General features: G+C 36.2%; 2 protein-coding genes across 2 annotated transcripts; both read right to left on the bottom strand.

Annotated features, from left to right (window-relative positions):
* Window positions 1-2,635: 2,635 nt before the first annotated feature.
* LOC112294987 (phosphatidylinositol-3-phosphatase myotubularin-1) lies at window positions 2,636-9,147 on the bottom strand. Its single transcript, XM_024546030.3, has 19 exons — window positions 8,778-9,147; window positions 8,605-8,673; window positions 8,180-8,254; window positions 7,758-7,829; window positions 7,392-7,452; window positions 7,159-7,208; window positions 6,745-7,016; window positions 6,465-6,538; window positions 6,279-6,339; window positions 6,025-6,078; window positions 5,680-5,779; window positions 5,457-5,570; window positions 5,113-5,282; window positions 4,917-5,001; window positions 4,464-4,691; window positions 4,300-4,359; window positions 3,969-4,033; window positions 3,449-3,761; window positions 2,636-3,308 (listed from the first exon to the last, which is right to left on the bottom strand). The coding sequence occupies exons 1-19, from the start codon at window positions 8,877-8,879 to the stop codon at window positions 2,688-2,690; spliced, it is 2,646 nt and encodes an 881-aa protein (XP_024401798.1). The 5' UTR covers window positions 8,880-9,147; the 3' UTR covers window positions 2,636-2,687.
* Window positions 9,148-17,999: 8,852 nt separating this feature from the next.
* Window positions 18,000-25,487, bottom strand: LOC112295568 (uncharacterized). The gene is made up of 21 exons (XM_024547334.3): window positions 25,450-25,487; window positions 24,447-25,150; window positions 23,749-23,879; window positions 23,399-23,562; window positions 23,140-23,230; window positions 22,862-23,041; window positions 22,578-22,658; window positions 22,149-22,229; window positions 21,953-22,045; window positions 21,751-21,831; window positions 21,322-21,484; window positions 20,939-21,059; window positions 20,670-20,742; window positions 20,393-20,500; window positions 20,093-20,190; window positions 19,892-19,937; window positions 19,633-19,729; window positions 19,388-19,461; window positions 19,129-19,233; window positions 18,682-18,762; window positions 18,000-18,487 (listed from the first exon to the last, which is right to left on the bottom strand). Exons 1-21 carry the CDS (start codon window positions 25,485-25,487, stop codon window positions 18,386-18,388), a joined length of 2,712 nt encoding a protein of 903 aa, XP_024403102.2. The 3' UTR covers window positions 18,000-18,385.
* Window positions 25,488-25,908: the final 421 nt, after the last annotated feature.

The following is a 25,908-nucleotide window of genomic DNA, read 5'->3' as shown; positions in this document are numbered from 1 at the left end:
TAATTTTTTTTTCTTTTCAACTAATCTAACATTATAGAATGTGAATCGCCATTTCACTTCTTATATTATATATTAGTTTTATATTTCTTAAATCTAAGAAAAAAAATCCAATATACTAATTGTGTTATGTCATTCCAATTGGTATTCCAAAAACTTGTAATTTAGGAACTACATCCATTTGGAATATATTTAACAAAACTAGAAGTTACATAATTTTGGTGCATTTAGAATAATAACAAACCAAGAAGTTTATTTTAGATATTTATATATATAGTTTTAATAAAAAAAATTATATTTTTCTTTAAAAAGAATAATAATACATTTAAAATCATATCTATTTTATTTAATAGATTTCAATAAATAATATTATTAGTTTATTTGAATCAAAACACATATATATATATATTATATGTTATCTTTTGATGCATATTCTATTGCTCTAATATTACAAAACTTAATCTTGAATGGAATATTTAAAAAATACAAGCATCAAAAGAATAAAAACTATAAATCCATAATTATATTTTTAATTCCTATAACAAGGAAAAATTTAAAAATGTAATTAATTGAGCACATAGCTGCAACTTGAAAGAAATATTTTTAATTAATTAATTATTATTTGTAATATAAGGCACTTCTAAAGAAAACTTAACTATTGGGAATAATGAATTGTGGCATTTTCAATGGCAGTCATAAGTTCTTTAATATGTTTTGATCATTGTTATACTTATAACATTATGCAGTAGATCTAGTTTGCAAAAGCAACTTGTGAGACTATATATATATATATATATATATATATATAAATATATATATTCTTTTCTTTCTTTCTTTCTTTTAATATTAATGATGTTTTATCATCTTTGTTATTACATAGAACTTATAAAGAAAATATAATAAATGATTTATTCATCAAACTAATGTCTAACTTTGAAAAATTACTAAAAGAGATTAAGAGATTGTCTTTTTTAAAAAATTATGTTTCTAGCAATTGGATTTAGATGGATGTTGTTAGATGCAACTAATTTCTATGCACAACCATATTTTTATCAAAATGATTTGTCTTCTTCTACTAGGCTTGGTATCCTAATGCAAAATGCTTTGGCATTTAAAATTTTAAGAAATATTATATGGATTAAATATAATGGAGTAATACCTCTATTTGTTTAAAAAATGGTGATAGGAAGCCACAACCCAATTCTCCAAAGATGCAACATTTTAGGTGTAGAAGTTGTAATTTCATTTTTAATAATATATATATATATAAAAATATATATATATATATATGCAAAGAATAAGTCATAATAAAAATATTGTATAACATATAGATAAAAATTAATTAAAATTAATTATATATATATATATATATATATATATATGCATTATTTATTATAGACTTTGCAAGAGTATTGTATTGTCCAAACAATAGGTCTTAGGACAATTATTTTTTAACATGTAAACATAAGGTATTTAAAACTTATCAACATTAAGGTATTAGCAATTCCATTGTTTACAAAAGTATTGCATTCACATACTCCTTGATGTATGCATCTTTACAATGCTTGTAAAGATAAGTATAAATGGTTTATTGTACAATAATCAACTATACAAACCAAAGTTCCATTATATTTAAGATTTTCATAACACAATCACAAACTAGTTTTCAATATAAATAAATATATTTACATATATTTATTTTGATTTGTAGGGATTCTTAATCTTGTTCAAAGAAATACTTGGCTACTCAACTATCTCCATGAAAACTCTCAAAACTCTCAACTTAAAGAAATTCAAATTTTACTCATCTTATTTCAAAAAAATATATCACAACAAAATAATGTACAACTTTGCAACACACAGACATTATACACTTACCATAGCATAGACATAAAATTGCTCAACAACATACACCTCATTCCTTCTATCAAGCATTGCAGTACAACAACCAATAACTCTAGTTTGATGTTCAAATCTACCTTCCAAATATCTTGTAAAAATAGAGTACGTCCTTGGCACCCTTCACATTGCACATAAACATATGATGAAAACGGTTCTTACCAGAGAAAACAGACTGCACCTCTTGAGGGCACAAAACTGAAAGCTATCCATTGCAACCTCATTACCTCATTGGCTGAACTGCCTTTTGACGGAAGTTTTTACATTGCCTATTTCTGTCACGCCGGCGACCTCCTGTGGATAGTTCAGAGGCAACCCCATCAAACTTGCCAAGGGAACAGTAGCCAAGGGCACTCCCGGAAATTAGGCTGGAGATAAAAGCTCCAAGATCAGTTGAACAGGCTTTCGAACTTCCAGATTTCTCAGATCGCGAAATTCGTCTCAAACAGGTACAAGACTGTAAACCACTTGGTTACCTCAGAAATGATGTGCGGTAAATACCACTGTTGAATAAATCGCCAGACCTAATAAAAAAATACTGCTGAAATCCCCGAGTCTATGGCAACTAAAGCATCGAAGAAGCGATTTCTTTAGAGAGCAGCGCTTGATTCAGTAACTCCAATACAACCCAGAGGGCTTCGAGAGAATCATTGCTCGTCTCCGGAACTACAGGTAATGCTGTGTTCACGCTCTGAGATGATGAAAGATTACACCTGCATTCGATTTACAACAAACAAGATGATTCCGACTGTTAAGAGTACATTAGTTTAAGTGATGCCATAGCATGTAATTTACATATTCGACTTCTGTGACATCAGACACTTGTAAAGGTGATTGCTGCACATTTTTTCCTCCTCTATATCTGGATGCTCTGAATCGAAATAGGATTCCAAAATTGCAAGTCGTTCTAATGCACCAAAATCGGCACGCAGCCCAACGAAGGCACTGCCTATCCTAGCACAGCCAGTTTGGGGCCAACGACAACTTTCTCCCAGTCGCAGCCTACAGCTGCTGTTGAAATCAGCACCACATGGTCTTCGAAATACATCAACTGTTCCATCCACGTCTGACCGCAAAGATACAGAGACTGAGAGCTGCCGTTCCATGTTGTCATCATCCTTCACATTACCACCTACAGTACTTGAAGTCTGGCAACTTCTCTCGCCTCGCACACCAGTAAAATCTGGACTATCTTCAATTGAGGCATCTAAAAGTTGTGGCGCTAAATTATTTATGCGAATATTGCAACCAACAGCCTCTATAACTTGCTTCAAAGCTGCAGTCTCCCGTCGCCCACGCATGGCTGCTGCCATGGCCGCTATCCGCCCTTCTTGTTCCTCCCGCAGCTGCTCCAATAGCAGCTTCTTTTCTGCCAATAACTCTCGAACTTTCTCCTCCGCTTTATCCTTTGCCTACACAATAGCGAATAAAATAACTACTACAGGAATATGAAAACAGTGAAAAACGTTCACTGCACAACGTGCACAATCTTGATGGACATTTAAGTGTGTGTGTTTATACATACAAAGTGTGAGAGAGTGAGAGTCCTCACTTTTCGGACAGTTGAGAAGGTCTCAGCAAGTCCATGTGCAGCTGATTCAAGGTCACCGCCATGAGCCCAGCCTACAGGAGGATTGCCTCCAGTATTTGCAGGGCTAGCACAAGACCAGCGTAAAAAATATTGGCGCCACAAGCTGGGAGCGGAAGCTGCAGCTGGTGGAAGCAGAACTCCAGCATTTTGAGAGCTATTGTAGAACAGATTATAGTGCTCATGTTCTTTTCCCCTCCGGTCACGTAACTGCTTCATATATGCCCACACACAAGAAGTAGACTCTGCAATTCCTCCTAAAACTCTATCCTTTTCGCTGCAAACCAACAACATTTATTATACTAATGCACTACATTATAGATACTCCGAAAAATAACCATGTATCTAATAACCGCCAAAATACAGGAGTAGCTGAAGTTGCAGTGGACAAGAAAGATAACATTGTCAGAATCGTTTTGCGCAACAGATTAACAAATCTAAAATTTGCGATAATTATCAGAACGATCTGAAAGGAAAAATATACCTGTTACAGAGGAAGTTCCCAAACCGGCATGAAAGTACGCAATCCATAAGATCCACAAGGTATGCCTAAAAGGTTTGAAACGAAAAATACATTACAAGGCAGATCATACTCTTGAACTTCAACATCAGTTACTTCATTGGCAAAACAAGCTGTACTCTGGATACGAATATATATATATATCCTCTAACCACCACTCACAGAGTTGGCTCATGATCCACTTAAAGTACAGAAAATTTCATTATAAACATGACAGATCACTCGCATCCAGTTGATTATAACACCTCAAAGGTATAACGCTTGCGAAAATCCAAAACGCTCGCAACAAACTTACTTGGGTAAATTCAAAAGCACTCGGATAGATTCGCAGAAGCTGAGCCACGGCATCCATCCACTGTGCAACCAGATGAATTAGTCAGAACATTTCTTGTTCTCATGTCGAAAAATACTGAACAAATCACCTTTTAAAACTGACACTTAGGGGAAACAGACATTTACCTGCAGAAAAATTGGTGAGTAATTATTGGACTGTGCACCCGGTGAGTGACTGGCGACAGAAGACGAAGAATTCTCGACAGCACCTCGACCTGGTGACGTGGAAGCCTGGCCTGCTTGCCTCATCAGTGAATCAGTAGCAGACAAGTTTCGCGTCCCCGTGAACGTGGGAATTCCCAATCTATCTGAGAACATGTGTCCAAAAGCTAGCCAATCCTTCTCTACCAGTGCCTGATCAAGTGCCATTGGTTTGCATTATCAAACGGTGACACGGCATTATGCAATAAACGAAGCAACTGTAAAATCCAACCTCGGTCAAATCATATCAACGATACCGGAAATCATGTTTCTTCTTAAAATGCCATTGACCCGTCATATCATGACGTACTGAAGTAACTTAACAGATATAAGTGTTCAAAATTCCACACGAAGGACATCTAAAATGGGCTCCTTTACCTGAAATCCCTGAAAAGTACGGTAATATGGATCAAGGAGGAGGCTTGCCAAAGAAACTAATTGTGTCGTTCTATCCCATCCGTCACTGTAAAAACACAACATAGCGAATTGTTGTTTTGCGATTAAAACTAACCCAAAGCGCAGCCGTAGAATCAAACTATATAATCTAAAAATTCAGAACTTATATAGTAAGTACCTGCAATGAACTAGAACGGAAGCACCCTCAAGGTGAATACGAGCGGCAATCCAAACAGCACTTGTTATAATCTTATGACAGTGGAGAAGCCAGCCACTATCCCCTAACGCCGATGCAGCTCCTGCTACACTAGCTACATTCCCTCCAACCCATGCACGTCCTCCACTCCGCTGTACCCAAACCCTTCATGTAAGTCCATGTACAAGTCCATGTACAAGAGCAAGATAGCAGGGTCTAAGATTCAGAAGAGAACCAGACTAAAAACTAACTGAAGGAACCCCTACCACTTAAACCAGTTGACATCTGCATCTTGTTATTAAAACCACTAAAAGGACTATTCATACCAGTAAAGAAGATGATCCATCAGAGGAAGATGCGCCGTGGGTGTCCAAGAAGTCACGCATCTTAGTCAAGCTATCACGCATCCCATGAATATTATCGATGCCCAGGAAAATCACCTGATGTAATGGTTTCAAAAGGCCGATTAGCAGAGTTTTTGAAACGATACACAGCTCACAATACCACAAAAAATAAAATAAATAAAAACACCAAATAAACAGGTCTTACCTCAGATTGTAGATAGTTAGCAGATGATTCCGAACCGCCACCAAATGCACTGTTAGCTAGCGCATTCTTTCTTGGTCGAGCATCAGCAATGTACAACTTCCTGCTACAAACAGATGACGTTATATGCGTAAACTATTGAATGTTCGTTCAACATCAAAATAAATTAACAAGGCTAACATTGCAATATTGATGAGCTAGTGCAATGAAAAACCCATAGAATAGGATTGAATTGCAAATTCCAAATCAAATCCGAAATTAAAGACTCTGGAACAAGATCCCTAACATAAGCTTCATACAAGTGTAAAACATCTGTACAAAACAGTAATTGTGACACAAGAAAAATACCTGCGCTGATTTATAGTATCACAGACAGCAGCGACAAGCTTTTCATCAGCAGTGCTGCATAAAGCCAAATTATTTGAATGTCAGTACTTTCCGCAAGTATTCATAGTGTGTTGAAGTAGCCATTAAACAAACCACAAAAACACAAGCAATAGAGAAATGTCACAGAAGAATCCCAATAACTCAATCGATAGGGACTAGCCTAACCACTCCGTGGCACTACACCATTGCGTGCATCACGTCGTAGCAAGCCCTACCTGCGTGTCATCCCGAATGCTGTAAATGGTTGAGAAGATCGAGCGAGCACAGCTCCATTATCTGCACATTGCAGCAAGTGTCAATCTCATTAAGCTAGAAGAGGTAGACCATTTAGATACAATCATTACGCTCAACGCCTGGCATTATATAAAACTAAATGGACAATAAAAATATAGTGTGCATACCAGAGTGCTGCCAGCAAAGATGCGCAAGCCTACCCCTTGAACGAAAATGAGCGGCTAGCTGTATTTCGTCATCACTACATCATTTGTCAAAGAATCAATTTGTTAAAGAAATAATAGTTATTTGTATAAGCAGCAGTATTTATTCAAGACTGCATGTCTATCTTCAAGAAACCCAACCATCTTGCCAAAAGACCATAAAGCAGATTTCACACAATCATTTTAACCATACTACTGGGAAAAAATAGAATCTCCAGGAAATTTAACCCATTAATAGAAGTACCTGATAGATGCAGGCATCACCATAAGCGATGGATACGTTGGACACACATTGTAGTTTGCATTCACTTCACTAAGTCGCCAGCTACTGCCACGTTGAGGTTGTTGCGATGTATTTTGAAAATCATGAGTATACCCGGACATCAAGCGGATATATTCCGCACGCAATCGTTGGCGCGAAGCACCGCTTGTAGGAAAGGGATCAGAAAAAGCGTACAAATCCCATAATCGCGTAGGTCTTGTACGATACACCAAAGCCTCGCACACCTTCCTTCTCTGACAAGATCAAGGATTCCAAATCTTTAAAATTTAATCCTTTGAATACTTTAGAATTAACATTAATAAAGAAAATCAATGCTGCCAATCCTGCCAACGAGAAATAGCAACAGGTGAAATGGGTCTTGAATTCTGAATTTACCTGCTTCGTGTGAGGCAAAAACCCATATGTAACAGTTCGCAAATCCTTTCCTACATTAATCCGATATCTTAGGTTCACGTGTTTACAGGTGAATACATGAAGGATCCGCTGTATCAAGCACGACGAATATGGATGCAGCAGTTAACATATTAAAAAACACCAACTTATTCCCAGCTGACATCCTACTAGGATAATTGTGGTCTAATTATAGAAGACACTTAAACATCACGCACCAAATGCTGTAAGAAAACGCCTCGATGCTGTACTTGAAGGCCCTATGGGTGTTTTGACAACCTGCACCTCAAAGTTCGACAGATCATACGCTTATCTCTGTCCGTAGTCTTCGAGAAACCCATCCTCTCAACATCGCAAGAGAAAACAAAAGCTCTCTGTACGCTCAAAGCATGGAGATAGCAAAGTAAAGGAAGCAAGAGCTTAAGCACGCCCTGGGAATGTACCGATTCAAAGACGACGCGAGTAATTAAATATTAAAATTAACAAAACACGGCTATAAAAAAATCTGGTATTTAACCAATGAGTCACATACTGTACACCACTAAACCAGTAAGTAATCTACTTCAAGAGAAACGATGGTTAACCTGCTTAGAGAAATTTTCGATGGTTAATAAGGGAATCGTCCCGAGCGGTAATGGCTGCTTTGCACCTCCACCCTGCACCATCAACAAAATTATGTAGTGTAAGATGAATGTTGCGTCATCGATTAGGTTTCAGAGAACGCGAGATCAAGAGCAACTGCAACAATACCCCAGAATACAAATTTTAAAACCGCAGTTCGCCCTTCCCAAACTATTGGACCAGAACCGTCAATAATCATCAATATGGCATTGTCTGAGCCCAAAGATAATCCTCTCTCGCGAATAAAGCTGATGTATAAATTAGGTACTCATAAATTACTTAAATTTGCTGAGAAATGCAGAGGTGTATAGACGTTTGCTGCGAAACATGTAGTGTTAAACATATAGTTAGGTTGACAAGAACATGCCAACGGCGTGAGCCATACCAAGAAAACCACTCGAAAATTTGTGACAAACAACGTGCCGGCTATCTCCAAATTCACAAGCACCGCTCCACGCGCCTGCACAGAAGTAAGATATAATGCCACTACACAAGGTTCCATAATTCATTGTGACGATCAAACCAGACCTCGCAAGCAAGTAATACAGCTCACCAACCTATCAACTCCACGCTCCAATTATGAATTGTAATCATGGCACAACTAACTGATCAAGCTACACTTTTTATATTGCCCGCTCCGTCACACTTGCAACCATTCAACCTCGTAAGACCGTCGGCATTTCTCCAACGCTCATAAACACACAATGAGCTCCAAAATCTATAATCCCATCGCAAACTTCCGATTTAAAAACCAAACACAATAAAACACCCCGCTCCAACAAGAAAAATAAAACATGTAGAAAGACAAACCTCTTCAACAATCGCCTCTGATGGCAACAGAAACCCGTTTCCCGCGTGCACCATGCCCCTCCCCGACCCCTGCAATCCAAATGCCTCAGAATCCTCAATTTTGAAAACAACAGCACCGCGATCAAAAACTCAAGATCCTTCCGAAAAAAAACAAAGATAGAAAATCTTGGCACCTTCGACGAGGCGTGGTTGCCGACCTCCACTGGCGTCCAATCCAAGCCATCGACCCAGCTCTCCCCCGAGCTTGCCATCTCCATGCTGTGCCATCCCACCATCGCGATGCGAACCCGCTCAACCTGTCTACAATCCTCCCATCGTTGTCCTACAGCAATCCATGCCCTGTCTCAAAATTAATCCCTAATCGCGACGGTAAGTTCCACTGATCCTGTACACTAACATCAACATGTTCCGACTCCAGTCCAAGCGCGCCACCATCGATCGTCGGCAATTGCGCTGCAGGCATGATAGTCACTCCCTCACGATAATTTAATTTACTTGAGAAGAATGCGAATGCGTGGCGCTGCGATTGGGAGTTCGGCGCCATGTATTTGGGTTGAGATTCAAGGCACTGCGGTTCTACTTACGTAAAGGTCGAAGCCTGGCGTGGCGTTGTCTTGGCACGGCCTATGTGGCAACACCACGAGGGCACGGGACTCCTTTTGGCACTCAAGAATTTTCCTGCTTGCCAGCGTGGCGTCCTAGGTGACGGACACCGTGGAGGATCTCTTGGGTTCGAACTTCCACGTCATTCTTAGATAATGCGAAAGTTTAGGAGAGAGATTTAAAGTAGGAATTGAGTTACCCTTATATGTTCTCTAAGCTCCGCCCAATTGGGTGTTGTGGGCTAAATGAATAAAAATACAGTATTCTCAGTAAATGAATTTTTTAAACAATTTTTTTAAACCCTTTCAAACATCTTCTCACTGTGGTACAAGATTTGTTTTTTTATTTTTATTTTATTTTTCATTTTTTCTTCTTATGCAATGATTGAATGAAATTTTGTTTCAAAATTTGCCATTAGTTAATTCCTTTTTATTTTATTTTTATTTTTCTAGTGTTTGAATATAATAAGACAATTGAACAATAGTGATTATCCATGTATAGAAAAATGTTACATCACTATTTTTTTTGTGTGTGTATGTGTAAATTTTAATAACAACTTATTATATATTTCAATTTTTTAGAATTGTAGAACATTACTATTTCATTATTATTTTTTTATGGTTCTTAAGAACATAAAGTACTTGATGAAATATATATTAAGAAAATAAAATAAATGCATATATATATATATATATATATATACACTACTTATATGTGTACATTATGTATTTGCATTTAAATAATCAAATTCTCATTTAAAATATTAAGACTATAAGTCAACAAACTGTTGTCCACTTCATATTTATTTTCTTAATGGTTACATGATATGTCTTAATAGTTGTGTTTTTTAAGAAATGCTAGTTTTTAAAAATTAAAATAATTAGTATCATAATAAATATCATTATTTTATAAATTAACATTATTAGGATTAATTTTTTTGACATAGTTCTCCATTGTTTTTAAGATACTCACAAATATTTTGATGTCTTCACAAGGTTAAAAAAAAAACTTGTTGTTTGAAATGTAACATTATTTGCACATGTCACAAAATTTCTTCCAATGTACCCTTTTTTGCTAAAAAAAGAGTTTATGTCTCTCACATTCAATCAAAAGTTAATAAGTTATTTAAACATGGTCTATACATATTATTAGTGTCATATTAATTATAATCCAGATCATTAAACTTTTCACACAAATGGGTACATTTTTAAAAAAAATCACAATTCATAACCATTGCACTTCCTCATGAAAAGACAAGCACAATAGTAATAATAATAATAATAACAACTATTTCAATCATGATTTATGTTAAAAAGTCATGACACTTGGCATTTTGGAAATTAAATAACAAATATTGTTATGAACTTTGAATTTAATTAATTCCAATTTTATTAGATTTATCAACCAAGATCAACTTAAAATTTATTTACATGGTACATGCGACTTGATTATGACACCCAAAAATACAATAAAAAAGTAGTCTACGTTTAAACAGCCCTTAATGGCAAAAATGACAGTGAGGAAAGGATGCAAAAGAACCTCGAAATTTAAAATTTAAAGATTCCCGCCCCCGCCAAAGTGGAATGATGTGGACTGCGATGTTTTGGCGGGAAATCGGGTCGGTTTCCGCGGGTGGTTCGAGATAGCAGACAATGTGGGCCCAACGCCGAAGCAGGGTTTGCTTGGAGATATAGCGTGTGGCTGCAGAATGAGTGGTTTTCAAGGGAAGAATCTGGAAATATATTTGCTGAATTAGTGCGAAAGATGTGTTGAGGGGTCTGCAGTTGCAAGGCAATTCTATTCCATGCGGGAGACATCTTAGTCTGCGGTATCGAGGTTTCTTTTGTGTGCACGAACTTGAAGTATTGGAAACCGAGGCGGCTTCTGTAAAGAGTTACAGAAAGGTCTACCTTCTGTTGCCACAGCACCTTAGTTCAGAAGCTTTTGGTGCAACAGCACGCGATACGATATAACCTGACCTAAATTGTGATCCAATTAGCTGTAAGGCCATGATTACAGCTAATTAATCTTTCTTGCGAAGAATTTTCTCAAATAAAAATCAATAAGATGAAGCTTATAATTTGTATCTATTTGTGGTAGAATTGTACATAATGGAAAGTCAAATGCATCTATTTCCATAAAAATAGCTTTAAATTTTTTTAGATAATATAAAATAAGAGGTGAAATAAAGGCCATTTTCAAACCTTAAAAAATTACTTTTGCATCTTTACTTTATTCTAATTACTCTTTAGAAGTTAATTAAGTAGGAAAAGTGACAACTTAAAAGCAATTTTTATTAATTATCCAATAATAGTTTATAAATTCTAAAAAATATTAAATATCACATGTAATTTTTAGAATATTTTAATCAATAATAATTTATATATTTTTAGAAATTATTTACGAAATACCATTTGAAATAATGTATCTTAAAAATTCTATTTAAATTGTAAAAAAAGACACAATTTTCTATCTTAGCATATAATCTTGTATCTCTAAGTTTTTATAATACAAAGCAAATATGTGGTTTATATTTTTCTATATTCTTAGAATAGATAAAAAAATACCATCTAAATAGCACATGAAAAATTATTCAGTTAATTATAAAACTTATCATTCTTCAAATGCTAGAAAGTAGCTAGAACAATTATAAGTCCAAATGGTATAACACAATATTCAAAATGGCAATACATAGTTTTAAAATATTTTTTTATTTTTTTATTTTTTTATTTTTATATATGTACCAAATTATAAGCTCTTTATAGATTTATTTTAGTATAAATCTTAACTTCACTAAATTGATCAAAGAGTCTCAATATTAAAGACAAAAGATAATAATTCTTGATGGTTAGTTTGTTCGGTCTACAATAATTGACACTTATTTATAAGGATTTACTATTTTTTCTTTGTATAAAAGATTGACGCTCCTCCATGAAATTTTGAATGTTAAATAAAATTCTTTGAAAGATTTTCATTAACATATTTCTTCAAAACATAAAGTTTATTGTGCAACAAGTTGTAAATTAGTTTGAATCGTAGTTGAACTCCTTCTTGAAGATAAATTGTACAATTATAAGATTATAACTATAAGAAGTTGATATTATGAGATGTATAATTGATGGTTTATAATTTTCCAATAATAAGGTTTCTACTACAACTGAATGTCTTTGTTTTTCAACTCTTTTATGTTCAAATTTTACATTTTTTTCTTTGAATCTTATTGATTAGATGCAAATATTTTGTACCTTATGACATGATTTTTTACAACACAAATATAAGTTTTTATGGCAAAATTTGTCTTTTTTTTTTTTTTTTTTTTTTTTTTTTCTTTTGATGTCAATTGCTTAAATTGGATTGTATAAATTTGTATAGGTTTTAACTTTCATAAATAAATTTCTACAAACTTCGAAGTTATTGTCATGACTTGATTTATTCCTCTCAAATCAAAACTTTATTCTCTCTATCTTTAAAATAATTAATTATTGCATGTAATCGCTTGATTGAAAAATCATTCCAATCCACATTATAAGGAAGGCTTTAGAAATCAATAACTTAGATAGTAATTGATTATGACACTTGTTGTAAAGACTAGAGTTTTTTTTTTTTTTTTTTTTTTTTTTTTTTTTCCACTACCTTTTTTTAATCACTTTCTCCAAATTAATTATAAATACTTCTAAAATAAATTTAGATTATATAAGATTTGTAAACACTTTTTTATCGAAGATAAAAAAACAAGAGAAATCACTTTGAGATAAGAATACATTTATAAATCTAGCTTGAGTAATTTTGTTAAAATATTAAGAAAGATGTAATATTAAATAAAACTTAGCTTATAATAGAAACCTTTAAAATTTTAATCTTGTTCTATCAAAATTATCTATTATACTAATCTTTACATCTTTTATACTTGTAGTGGTAAGATTTTTTGAATTAACTTTTTTTTAACTATACAAATTCTTTGCATTGACATTGGATTTCTTTATTATTGGAAAATTATAAACCATCAATTATACATCTCATAATATGTAGTAGAAACCTTATTATTGGAAAATTATAAACCATCAATTATACATCTTCTTTGCATTGACATTGGATTTTCTTTAAAAATATTAAAAAGTTTGTAAAATTTTACAATAGTTACAAATCTATTTTCTTTTCTATCAAGTACAAGATCATTTTTTTCTTCCATGTTTATAATAGAAAAATTTTAAAAAATTATAAGTCAAATTAATAGAAGATAATTTATAAATTTTAATATCAAATAATTTTTTTCATAGAAAAGGTAGTTTATTTGCCTTAAAGAAAGAAAAAATAGTTTAAAAAATATTATTTTAGAAATAGATAGTTTGTTACATTTAAAAGATAATAATAAGAAATAAAGTAATTTTTTCACTTTTGAAACAAAACACATATGATAAATTAGCACTCTTTTTAAACTATCAAAGATGTGAATTAAATTTATTTTTTAAAAATAATAATATATTCTTATATCATCAAAAAAAAAATATAGATATAAAATTTTAATTTTAATAAATATTATTAATTATTAAATAATTAAGAAGTATTAAATCAAGATATAATATTTTCAAAGACATAAATTACAAAATAATCAAAGAACCAATATGCTCTTATGTTATTAGAAAGAATAGATAACCACTCAAAGATAATTATAATATTAAAACTAAAATGACTCTTATTGAAGACAAGAAGACTAGAGACTCTTGAAAAAATGCTATAAAATATATATATATATATATATATATATATATATATATTAAAGTAAAAAAAGCCTCACTCTTGCCTTTCTATATACTATATAATTAAAAAAAACATATTTTCATATGTTCTATAAGATCCTTTATATGTGTCAAACTTGTATAATACATGTTTAACTTGTAAGATAAGTTTCATATTTGTGTGCCACATGACTAACTTGTACCACAAGTAGCTAACATATGTGACATGTGGTCAACTTGTTAGTCTAGTTTTTTAACCTACCAATCACCAAAAAAATATGAATAAAGTCAAATCTACATCTATGAAATTGTGTCTTTTTTAATTGTGTCTTTTTTTATAATTTTTATAATTAATAGAAAATTTAAAATAAATTACTTATTTGAACTTCTTTGCTATAAGTTGGTTTGATCTAGGCAAATACCATCTTTTTAAGCTTAATTTGAATGTTAATAAAATACTTTCAAATAATAAATTTTAAGCCTATCAATTTACTTATTGTCTTTATACATCAAATTTATATTAAATTAAATTGGTCAAACTTATTTATATAAGTATTATTACAAAAAATTTAAATGCTATTATTTCTAAAATACTCTATGAGATTTGTATAATGGTCATAATTATTAAACCATAGTAGATTGGAATTCCTTAAGTTGTCTTTAGTTGAAAACTTACAAAAGAGTTATTTGGTTTTAGAATGGTGGCACTACCCAAATTGTAAATACAATAAATTTTATTTTTATCTTAAATATTTATTCTAAATATAAATTAATAATGTAGATTTTCTAACATATGTCTTATAGTTAAATAAGTCTTTGATCCATCACAACAAGCTCTATTCGACTTTCTTTAAGTAATGATTAATTGTTTTAGTAAGGCAATAACAAACTTATAGTCAAAGTAATAATTATTTTTTTTTCTTTTGGTTCAAACAATATTCCTTTTAATCAAGTACATCTTCTTCCTCTATTGCTCTTATTTATAATCATCCCTCTTCTAAGGTGTCTTTTTTTTGCCAAATGTGATCTAATTTGACCCACTTTCTTTACTGCGTATATTCAAAAAAATTGACCTGCTGTTTCATTGCTATTGCAAACATGAGACTTTGCACGACGATTGAGACACAAAACAGTGCATATAGGTGCATTCTACTTGTGTTGGTTTGCAGATGATGAGAAAACCAAAGTTTGCACTAAGAATGTGGTCGATGACGTTGAGCGTGGTACCTTGGAGGTGTGTCCATGGCCAGTTGGGTTTGTAGATGCAGTTGCGTGGAACATTAATGGCTGTTTTGCATGCCCAATGCTGGTGAATGGACGTCTTGAACGGAAGTCAGTCCCAGTGGTATTCTTGTAGAATGAGGACTTCAGGAACAATGCTGTGCATTCAGGCCATGCACTTGTGGAGGAAGTGTCGAGATGAATTTTTTTAGCTAGATGCATCGAAGTACCACGTGAGACAAGACTTACAAAAAGCTCTGATTTTACAGCTACGGTTGAATGTGTATGAATGAACTTAGAAAAGTCACTGGAGTAGAGATTTTCAACGTATTGTTCCAGATGCTTTGAACACGTCTTTGGGTTTTGGTAGCGTTCAGTTGATAAATTTGTCGCATCCTTGTGCGTCCTGTTCTGTGCTCCAAAAACAGGTGGAGCTTTTCATCATTCTCCATGAGTTGAAGGAGTTTTTATTGTTGAGTGGGATAGAGGGGATCTGACATTTGGCAACCAGGTAGCATCGTTTGTGTGGTAGCTGATTACTTCTTGTTGTATCATATATCACCCTCCAAAACTTTGCCTACACAATCCATTTTGATGTACACGCAGATGCTTGGTCTAGCTTGGGAGTTCATTGGTAACTATCCACTTCGACGTATCAGGGTTGAAGAGCTCCGCTCTATTTGAAAAGTCCGGTCCCTAAACACTTCCTGCCATAATGACCATGTATGATTGATTGGTGGGATTCTACAACATGTGGTAGTGCAAAAGTGCTAACGCTCGTCTTTCAACTCAAGGGATTGACGACAATTAGTTCTTCTTTCTTAGTATCTTAGGACACGTTCATGCAAACGAGGCCGAAGTAGTGGGGGTGTAATTTAAGCTTCGGAACAAGGAGACAAGTGAGAGGTGGCAATTATCTCAAAGCATTTGTAAGTCAAAGCTTGCCCAATTCCAGGTTCCTGCCTTCTAGAAAAAGTACATGGCAGTTAGTCGTGCTTCATCAGAGTGACGGTCGTCTCATGTGTGGTGAAATGTTCACTGTTGATGAGATCACGGAAACATGGAGATAATGCCGTGCATCAATATACTTCCTTGTACAGAAGCAATACGAGAATGGATTCTAAGATATGTGTGGGAAGAAAATTTATTTCACTGGTGGACGGAAAAGGGCCATGGGGTTAAGATGAAGTAGAATCGGTACCATGCACAGACTTCAGTGTCCCAGACAGCTCAGAAATCAGTGGCAAGGATAGATGATCACAAGAAGAAAGATGCTGAAACAAGTAGTCATCGCCCAAAAGAATGCATCTACACTTTTTATTACCTCTAATCATCATAGAGTATGCATCTACACTTTGCATAACTTCCATCGGTTGTTCAGCGGATTGCAATTCACTTTTATAGCCTGTGCAACGAGGGTTTGAGGGGTTACAATGGTGTAATGAAGTGTTTAGGTTACACAGTGAGTGAGCATGTCAATAAAGGATCAACAACTTGCCGATAAACCACCAGTAAGAGTCGAATACACAAAGTATTCAAAAATTTACATGGCTTTCTAGGCTTCCGCCAATTCAAGTTCATCTTTTCTTGGACCAGCACAACCTGGACTCCTAAATATGGCACTTTTGAATCCTTCAAGGTTCCAACTAACTTCCAATTGGGGCATCCCGGTTATCCCTCTCATCATCTTAAAGACAGTGTTTCTTGGGCACATTACATGGTTCATGACCAACAGAGTAATTCTACAAAAGAATTTTCCTGGTTACATCGAAACCAGGAATGCTCCTCATAGGACAAAGGTGGAACCAGGGGAGAAATGAGTAGCGAAATCGCTTCAACATTGTCATCTGCTATAAATTACATGGAGTTTACGTAGAGTGGTTGTCGAAATATCTCATTGTAGAGCATCAATCACTTGACTACTCAACCGGGTGAACTTGCTTCTATTGCACTTCTGTGAAGAATGCAGTCGGCCTTCTAAGGTAATTGACTTCCTAAAATTGTGTAGGTCGATAGATGAGTTCCGAGCGCGAGACCTTTTCGTGCAAAAAACAACATAAACTGCGCAAAGTATCTTGTGTATCTTGAGATGGTAATGTCGTTAATGACCAATGTAGTATAGATACATACTTACTGTCGCGGACTTTGAGAGGTGTTACTCTGCAGACGTTTACATAGAAACTGACAAATTAACCGACAAAGTAACCATCCACATCTTCACGTTTGTTGCTTATTATAGTGCACCTGGTGGAGTGTGATGTAGAGAAGAACGTCACTTGGTCGCATGGTGCACACGGTTGCTACGTCTTTCTGAGAACATAGTGTCCTTACCAACTTGTCCATATGAAAAAGAGGTCCGACATTACCACCTGGCTGGATAGGACATACATTGTGTTGGCAGTTTCGGCACGATGCGCTCTCAATTGATTGTTGATTGCCGACTCCCTGATGTCACTCTTTCTGAATCCGTGCCATGTTCCATCGTAATCTACACCACTAGGTTCTCAATGTCCAGAGAACAAACCTCTGTACTTTGGGTGCTCTATCTATAGCGATAATTGTTCTCCATATTTTGGTAGGTAGATTATACACAAAACAGGATCTCAAATTCCCTTGCTACAGTCGAACGGATACTAGTACTGATGAGGTTTGCGGAACTGAAGGAAGTTATAATTTAAAATGAAAAATAACATATGGTGCTGCCCGTGGTGTGGGCACGTTTATGAATTCGCAGATGAAGAGCAAACCTGCAGGTCAAAATTGTGAAGTACAAGCTTCGATGGACAACGTGTGCAACTAGGATTCACAAATACATGCAGAAAATTATCTCCGCGATTACTGATGAAAAACGAATTTGCTGCTACTTTAAAGATGGTGAGAACCAGCACCAGTCAGGATACACAATTGCCTGTAGCAAAAAAGCCGAACCTCCTCAACCTTCCGCTTCTGTAATTACGCTATTATGATCACTTGAATTCACGCAGTGCTCACGGTTGACACGTCTTTTTAAACACTAGTCTCTATTTTTATCTATTCGTCCGAATGTGTGACTAGATCGACTGCAATCAAAACAATGCAGGGCATTTGCGCAAAAACAACCCTGTTTAGTTCAATTTTAAACAACCTATTTCTTTACCCACCTAAGATAGCTGAGGTTTTATTAGAAAATCTCGACCACCTCTAACGATTGACTGTCGCTAGCACTAGATGTTATGCACAACCTACAGACCTTTGCTCCTCAAGAACGCCTCCTGTGTCGGTTCCCGACCTAAAAACTCTCGCAAGATGACAGCAGCATCTTTGGTAGCTCCGGGTGCAAGAACCTGACATAGAACAAACTAAATCAGATTGGGATGAAGATCAAACCCTTCTGCAAGTGCATGTATTAAATGGCTGAAGGAGGTTCTTTCTAAAAGCAAGGCGTTAAGGTCCATTACCTCATAAAATCACATCTAAAATTAAAAATAAGCTGCAATAACATTCCTGAGGAAAAGCGACTCAAATATGCAACAATTACCTTGTCTCGGTATTCTCTTCCTGCTGACTTGCTTAGGACATTGCCTTTAAACTTGGTTTCAAACATATCTGCAGAGAAGACCTGCATACAGTCCATAGAGCGAGCTATTTAGCGTCCAACCCCACACCATTGCTTGACCTTAATAGGTACTGAAGCAACATTTATTGGCCCATAAACACACAACTGCGTATTGGAATTTCGAAAAGTAAATTTGTCACAAAAGTAGGATGATTATTAATCAAAATCTTCTCGTCAACGACAGTGGAATAAAGTTTTAGACCATGTAAGTTTCTCATAAAAGTACCCAAATTACCAGACAATTTTAAAAGAAGACTCTCCCAAGTGCTTCGAAAGCATGATAAAGATGAAACGAAATCGGATACGATAATTCTGTGTTGCTCGTCGAGGGTTGAAAAATAAATAAATAAATAAAACAAGTATCTATACCTCAGCCCAAAGATAACCATAATATGCAGCATCATAGCCGCCTGCCATATGACCAAACGAGGCGCTGAAATTGGTACCCTCCAACATTGGCAGTCCCTCCATCACCTGCTTATACATTAGCAGTTGATGACACGAATTGTACATGTTAATAAGAAATTACTAGATTAAAAAGTAGCCATTACTACAGTTGCTCATGTGAACCGCTGTGATCACAGATCTGAAAGATAATTACGGACAAAGAAAAGTGAAGGAAGAAAACCTTGGGCGTCAATTCCTTAAGGACGGCCGCTGTATCAGCTTTCTCACGCATATGTATTGACTGGTCGAAAAGCCCTGAACGTCCCAGAACAATTAATATCAGCAATACTGGTGTTGACTCATCACGGTAGTCAAGTAAACCTCTAGATGATAAAATTTTGAGAATGCCATTCCTAGAACGGTGTGAAACAATGATGCTGTGAGTTCCTCATAACAATGCATACAAGAAGTTTGAGTGGTATCTACCAAATAGTAGTTGTCGCTTAGTGAGAAGGCCGGAAAATGCACGTTTCTTCTGCATTAAAGCTTCAATTATTTCTTGTGGTAAAGGTTGATTCGTGTCCTGCAATGTATAACCACCAACGTTGTCAGGATATAAGCACCTCATAGCACAGTTGGCCGTCACATGGGAAAACCTATGCTCAAAAACAAACTATGCGGACGTTTCAAGGGGAGGGAAAACCAGCACACAAAAAAAGAAAAAAAAGAATAATAAAGGAATTACCTCATAGTGACCACTCATCATCTTCAAAGAAGCACTTTCCAAGCACCTGCAAAAAAACAGAAAGAAATCATGACGGAGCTCAATTCGTCTTAATTCACAATCAAATTGAAGTAAGGCCGTAAAGAGCAATGGTAACTAGGATGTAATATCGACCACTGAAAGACAACCACACCACATCCTCAAACACTTGGGTTATCCTACCAGTTTTCGAGCATCTGACTGGGAGCCTCCACAAAATCTTCTTCAACACGCAAGCCTGAGAATTTTGCAAACACTGAACGGCTGCAGATATGATGCATCTGCAAACAAATATAAAAGGGAAATCATTAAATTAGACTCAGTTATGCACTTTAACTACAGGTACCAGGATGTTTCGTCAACACTACTTATTGTACCCAACACAATCTAGCTCCATCATAATATGAACAGCATCGACCAACAGACATCCTGAACTAAATGGAAAAAATAAGAATAAACAAATGATTCCAGTCAGATGCTAACCAGATGGCCGAACTCATGAAAATATGTCTCAACTTCATTGTGACCCAGCAGTGAGGGCTTCTCCGTTGTGGGCTTAGTAAAATTTGCTAGCATTGCTCCCACAGGAAGCTGAATCAATGAACAGAAGCCATCAAATAAAGAACATGATTAATGCACCCAAGAATAGCAGTTTCGGATATTGTTGCATAACACAATTAATTCAGAAATTCCAATACGCGCTAGAGATAAAGAAGCAGCTTCAATTTTATGCCCAAATCTAAAGAAAGAAGAAAATCACCTGACGGGTTCCGTCTATCATGAGACACCCTGGCTGCAGTGAGCAGACGCACGCATGTGTATATTTCCCATCCCTAGCGCAAATTGCCGACAGTTAATTTAGAAAAAACACCTTCGCTCTAGAAATCAATTTTGGGATTTTGATATCTTCAGTTCGACATTACGCTAAGCCAAGATGAAACTGAAATGTTACAAAACCAAGATATGCAAATGATTTCTAATTGTGAGTCACGAAGTCTGAAATGTAAAAATATGACTTTCATCGCCTACCGAGGATGGAGGTCTAGATAAAAGTAACCCATATTCTCCCCAGTGTTCTCATCAGTAACAGAAAACTTCTGAACCTCTGGATGCCACACGTCCGGGTCTGAAACTTCCTTGAACTTCAATCCTGCAATCGCACAGACCTGCAATACTTAGAAACTAGTAGTTGGCTGCGAAAGAAGGACAAATTCGTACCATGGTGTAAATGAATTACATCGGACCAGAATGAAAAGACTAAAGAAAGGGAATAAATAGAGAAATTCTACCACATGAACAAGAACAGAATAACTTAAAGAGAGTTGTATATTGAGGCTTAGATACATGTACATATACATATACACTTCTACTGGAAAATAGACAAAAATGGAAGCAGGGTGAAAGCGTCATACCTAACAAATCTTGATAAATTTGAAGTAGGCCAGCAGTGACAATATTCAATGGAAAGTACTGCTTTACTGTCTCATAGTCCACATTAAAGTCAGCTTCTTCAGATTTGCGGATGTAGTACCTCATATCATACAGGCCAAAAGGTTCATCACCTTCCTCTTGTCTCTGCACATAAATGAATGGAACCATGTATTCACAACGATCATCGACTGAGCATTCACAACAATTCCGACTGTAAAAACATAAACGTATGACAATACCCAGAAAATAATCAATGGTGAGCGTTAGTGCAAGGTGTCCAACCCACAATTGAATACACATATTCATGTGTGTGTTCTAAAATGTTCCGCCTTGGACATGCGAAATACCTACATGCACTAATGCCTTAATTGCTTGCCGACTGAGCGGTTTCCAACAGCAACAGTACGTACCTTCATGGCTTCTAGCTTTGCAAGCTCCTTTTTCGCAAGAGGCGAGATTTTGTTGGAGGTATCTTCAAGAAAACTTTTCACCTAAAGAAGAGACACGAACGAGAAATTGGTCACATTCTACCCCAATCATGTCATCTAATATTTTCATGATTATCTCACGAATCAATCAACGATCAGGAATACAAAGGAGAATAAGCTATACCGTCACAGGAGATTTCGCCATGCGCGTCGCGATTGCATACTCTGCATGATTCTTGTGACCCAGCAACTGTGCCATGGCACTTCTCATCTCAATCTAGAGTCAATATAGACCAAGCCCAATCAATATCAGCCCATGAATTCAATTCCCATCATTCCAGAAATGCAGATGACAATGTTCCTTTTGGTCAAACGCATACCACTTTCTCCAAGATTGTCACATTTTGGTCCATGCAACGTTGGTCATATGCAGTTGCCATAGCTTTCCTCGTACTTCCAATCTGCACAGACAGAATAATGAAACCTTACCCATTAACTAGAATTTATGAAAAACCGCAAGTTTCGACCAGAAGAATATCCACTTCAAACTCATGAGGAGCGCGCATTTCGATATAGCACATGTGGCTCCTATCTCGAACAGGATAAAACAATAACCCGCCAAAGGCAGGATAATTGTTTTCACAAGAGGGAACTCGCTCAATAAAGAGCTTATTCAAGTTAAAAGGCATTACAACATAGATATTAGAATAAATATCATGATTTATCCTCTCTGTATTCAATGAACTGGGGCATTTATTAGAAACCGCCCGTAAAAACACCGTTAGCCCAAAGGTTTTCAATCGATGTACCTTGCATTTCTCCATAATTGGAAAATAATGCGGGTACTTAAGAGTGACCTCCAGCTTGTCTTCACTATCACGATTAAGTTCCTGAATAATTGCACCACAAACAAAGCGTTTAGAAAACCAATGATCTTGCCACAGATGGAGTTCGCGACAACCCGTACGAAAACATTTGAAATTTACTGATCATTCCACAATAGTTGCGGGTTTACAACATAAGAACCAGGCTTGCATTTCTCCAAGTATCAAAGGAAACTGAAATCAGTATTAGATTCCTGCACAAGCACAACCTTAATGAAGTCCGCAGGCAATCCTGCTAGCTCACTGTCTGTGAAATAAAGGCGCCGATTTTCTTCATTCATGTTCTTCTGAAATTCAATACAGAGCTCGCCAATTGTGGTCTTCAAACGCTCGACCTCCTTCCTTATTTCTGGAGATAGGTTCAAGCCCAACCTTTCATAATCTCTAACCTGCACCACATGATATCCATAGCGTTTATACCATACATTACGAAACAGGCATATCCAAGATGAAGCATAAATGCGTGGTCCAGGGAACAGGTACTCACCACACGATCCACAAATCGCTGGGCCTCAGGCTCTAAAGTTACTTTCTTCTCAGAAAAAGCCTTCACAACACGATAAACATCCTCGCGCATGCTGCATATTGCTCCAAGAACGTAGAATTTTAAGATATCCCACTACAATAAAGGTCTAAGACCTGCTAATCGTACTAGCCAATGCTAAATCACGAGCATTGTGTTTGGACACAGCATGCTAGACACAATAGAGTCCAGCTCACAATTAGATCACGGATTATGTAGCTACCTGCATTTCACATTATAAGCATCAAGTCTCTTCTCTGCCTCAGAACTAGCATCTCGTACTTCCTTGGAAGTTGATACCAGGGCAGGAAATACACAGCTTTGAACCAATGCAAACTCCTCGGCCTGTAGATTAGCCAGTGGGGCAATGACATTATCATAACTAACCTGTCACCACATCCAAAAAAATTAAACTCGTCAATCCTGAAGCTGTAACTGAAGCAGGTGAAAGTTGAGAATTTTTCTATTTTGTTTTTTTGCTTTTTTTCCTTCTGAATCCAGCATTCATCCTGTCACATATATGAATTTCAGATTAAACCACCATGATATGAAGGCTGTCGAATGAGGGTTTACTTGATCCAACGGAACAGCAGCAACCGCGTCATGAACACTCGTTGATGTAGAAATTATGAAATCCGCTAGGCTCAGAATTTCTGATGCAGATAACCCAAGACGAACATTGATGCCGTCTGAAACCGAAACATCTACCCTTCCATCCAGAAGCAAAAGGTTACTCTTGAATGCAAAAGAATAGCGACGCCCAATCTCACTTCATATGTACGTAGTGTTCCTCCAAATCGACTTCAATCAAAACTGTAAAAACTTGACTTCAATCCCTCTCACAAAATCAATAAATCCCAATTTGTCAATAAATTCACCAAATTACCAATCAGTAGGATCCTAATTCACTATAAGTCACGATTGGTTTTGCGATTCCTCTACGACACGTTAAACTCTAAGAAGCAAAATGACATGGCAGTGACGCCCAGAATTCCTTCAAACCCTAAACCCTCTCATTGCAGAATTCTCCCGCAACACTATCGAGACACATACATGCAGATGGGGTGCAAAACCACTCACATCTCCCGCTCCTTAAACCCTTACAATTCAACAAACAAGGTCCAATCTCTCCAGCCCTCAAACAATCTGACCTCCGCAGCCCCAACACCCCACACACCCATGACTCAAAGTCAACACAGAGATCCCTAGCTACAACCAGACCCAATTGACCCAAAAGAAGAAAAAAACACACAGTGATCAGTTAAACTCACCGGCATGGCTCCTCCGCACCATGCTCCTCACCATTCCGGCGGCAACAACAGTGCTGGCAGCTGCCGCGCCCATCACCGCCACGTCTTTCCACTTCACTATAACGCCTCTGGTGCCCACCCTAAGCCCCGAAGACGATCGGCCGCGGAGGAGGAGATCGGATTGCGACCATTCACGGGGGCAACAAGCGAGCCGCGAGGCAGCAGCAGCAGGGCAGCAGCTGCGGGTCTTTGATGAGGAGGGCGCAGGGGAAGAAGAAGAAGAAGAAGAGGAGGAGGAGGAGGGGAGCAAGTGGAGATGATGCGCAGCGACGATGGCGAAAAAGGGTCCGCCCTTGGCACGCAATGTGTGCTGCAGCATTCGCCTGCCCGGGGGGGCAACAACCGAGACGAGCTCCATCACCGACCCCGGGTTTTGAATTTCTCTCTTCTTCTGGGTTATTGTTGTGTATGGTGTACCGAGGTGCGAATTTTGCACTGCAGTTGCAAAATTGGGTTGTAGCCCTGTGGCCCCCAAGGGACCAATTTTCGCTTCCTCCTTCCTCCTCCTCGGTTGTTGCTCCCTTGCCCTAATTCCCCTCCCTGGATGCCCACCTTTTTCCCGCACACTACCACATCTTCCAGGTACTCTTTTCCCATCTCCAGCAGCACCGACAGGTCGAAGGTACTGTTCCTTTTTACAACCGTCTTTTTTTTTGTTTTTGGGTCTTTTTTGTCACATGCTCAAATCCCCCTCTCTTGATGGTTGCACGAGTGTGTATTTGTTTGGCTGAACCAAATATCAAATTTGATATTTGATAACCATTCTGTGAAAGTGTGCATGTCTGAGTGGATTGGTTTCCTCAAACTGGTACCTTTTAACTTAATGTCGTTACTTTACTGTTCACCAAATCATGGTTTAATGGGTACTGATTGTGTTTCGAATTGTTTAACTTAGAATATAAACTTCATCTCTATTGAACTCCTAATTTTTAAAAAAGATTAGAATTTGTATTGCAATACTCACCGTTTGTACTGCGAATTTAAATTGAGAAATTTAATCATCATAAACTTTGACACTTGTTAAAGATAACCAACAAGTATTTGAATAGACCATTTATGTTTCTTGTATTTCAAATAAATAGTCCACCTACAAAAAGAAATAATTAAATATACATATTTTTTAAATTATAATTTTACTTAAAGTAAATTTTTTAATGTAATATAACATAAATAAGATAAAAAATCAAAACATAACTACATTCAAAATAAACACACATTTGATGTTCTTTTACAAACTATTAGAAAATATATAAAACACTTTAACTAAATTTTATTGCAAATTAACTACTATATAAGTTATGTTATATTGCACTAATAAAACACTACACATTTTCATAAAATATGGCAATAAAACAATATTTTTGAATTTGATTGAATATTAATATTATTTTTAAGTGTTTTTTTAAATACTGACAAGATATTA

Source organism: Physcomitrium patens, chromosome 18, assembly GCF_059467195.1.
Source record: "Physcomitrium patens ecotype Gransden chromosome 18, ASM5946719v1, whole genome shotgun sequence".
In the NCBI taxonomy this organism is placed as follows: domain Eukaryota; kingdom Viridiplantae; phylum Streptophyta; class Bryopsida; order Funariales; family Funariaceae; genus Physcomitrium; species Physcomitrium patens.
The sequence above is the reverse complement of the archived record's forward strand: the minus strand, read 5'-3'. Positions and strand labels throughout refer to the sequence as shown.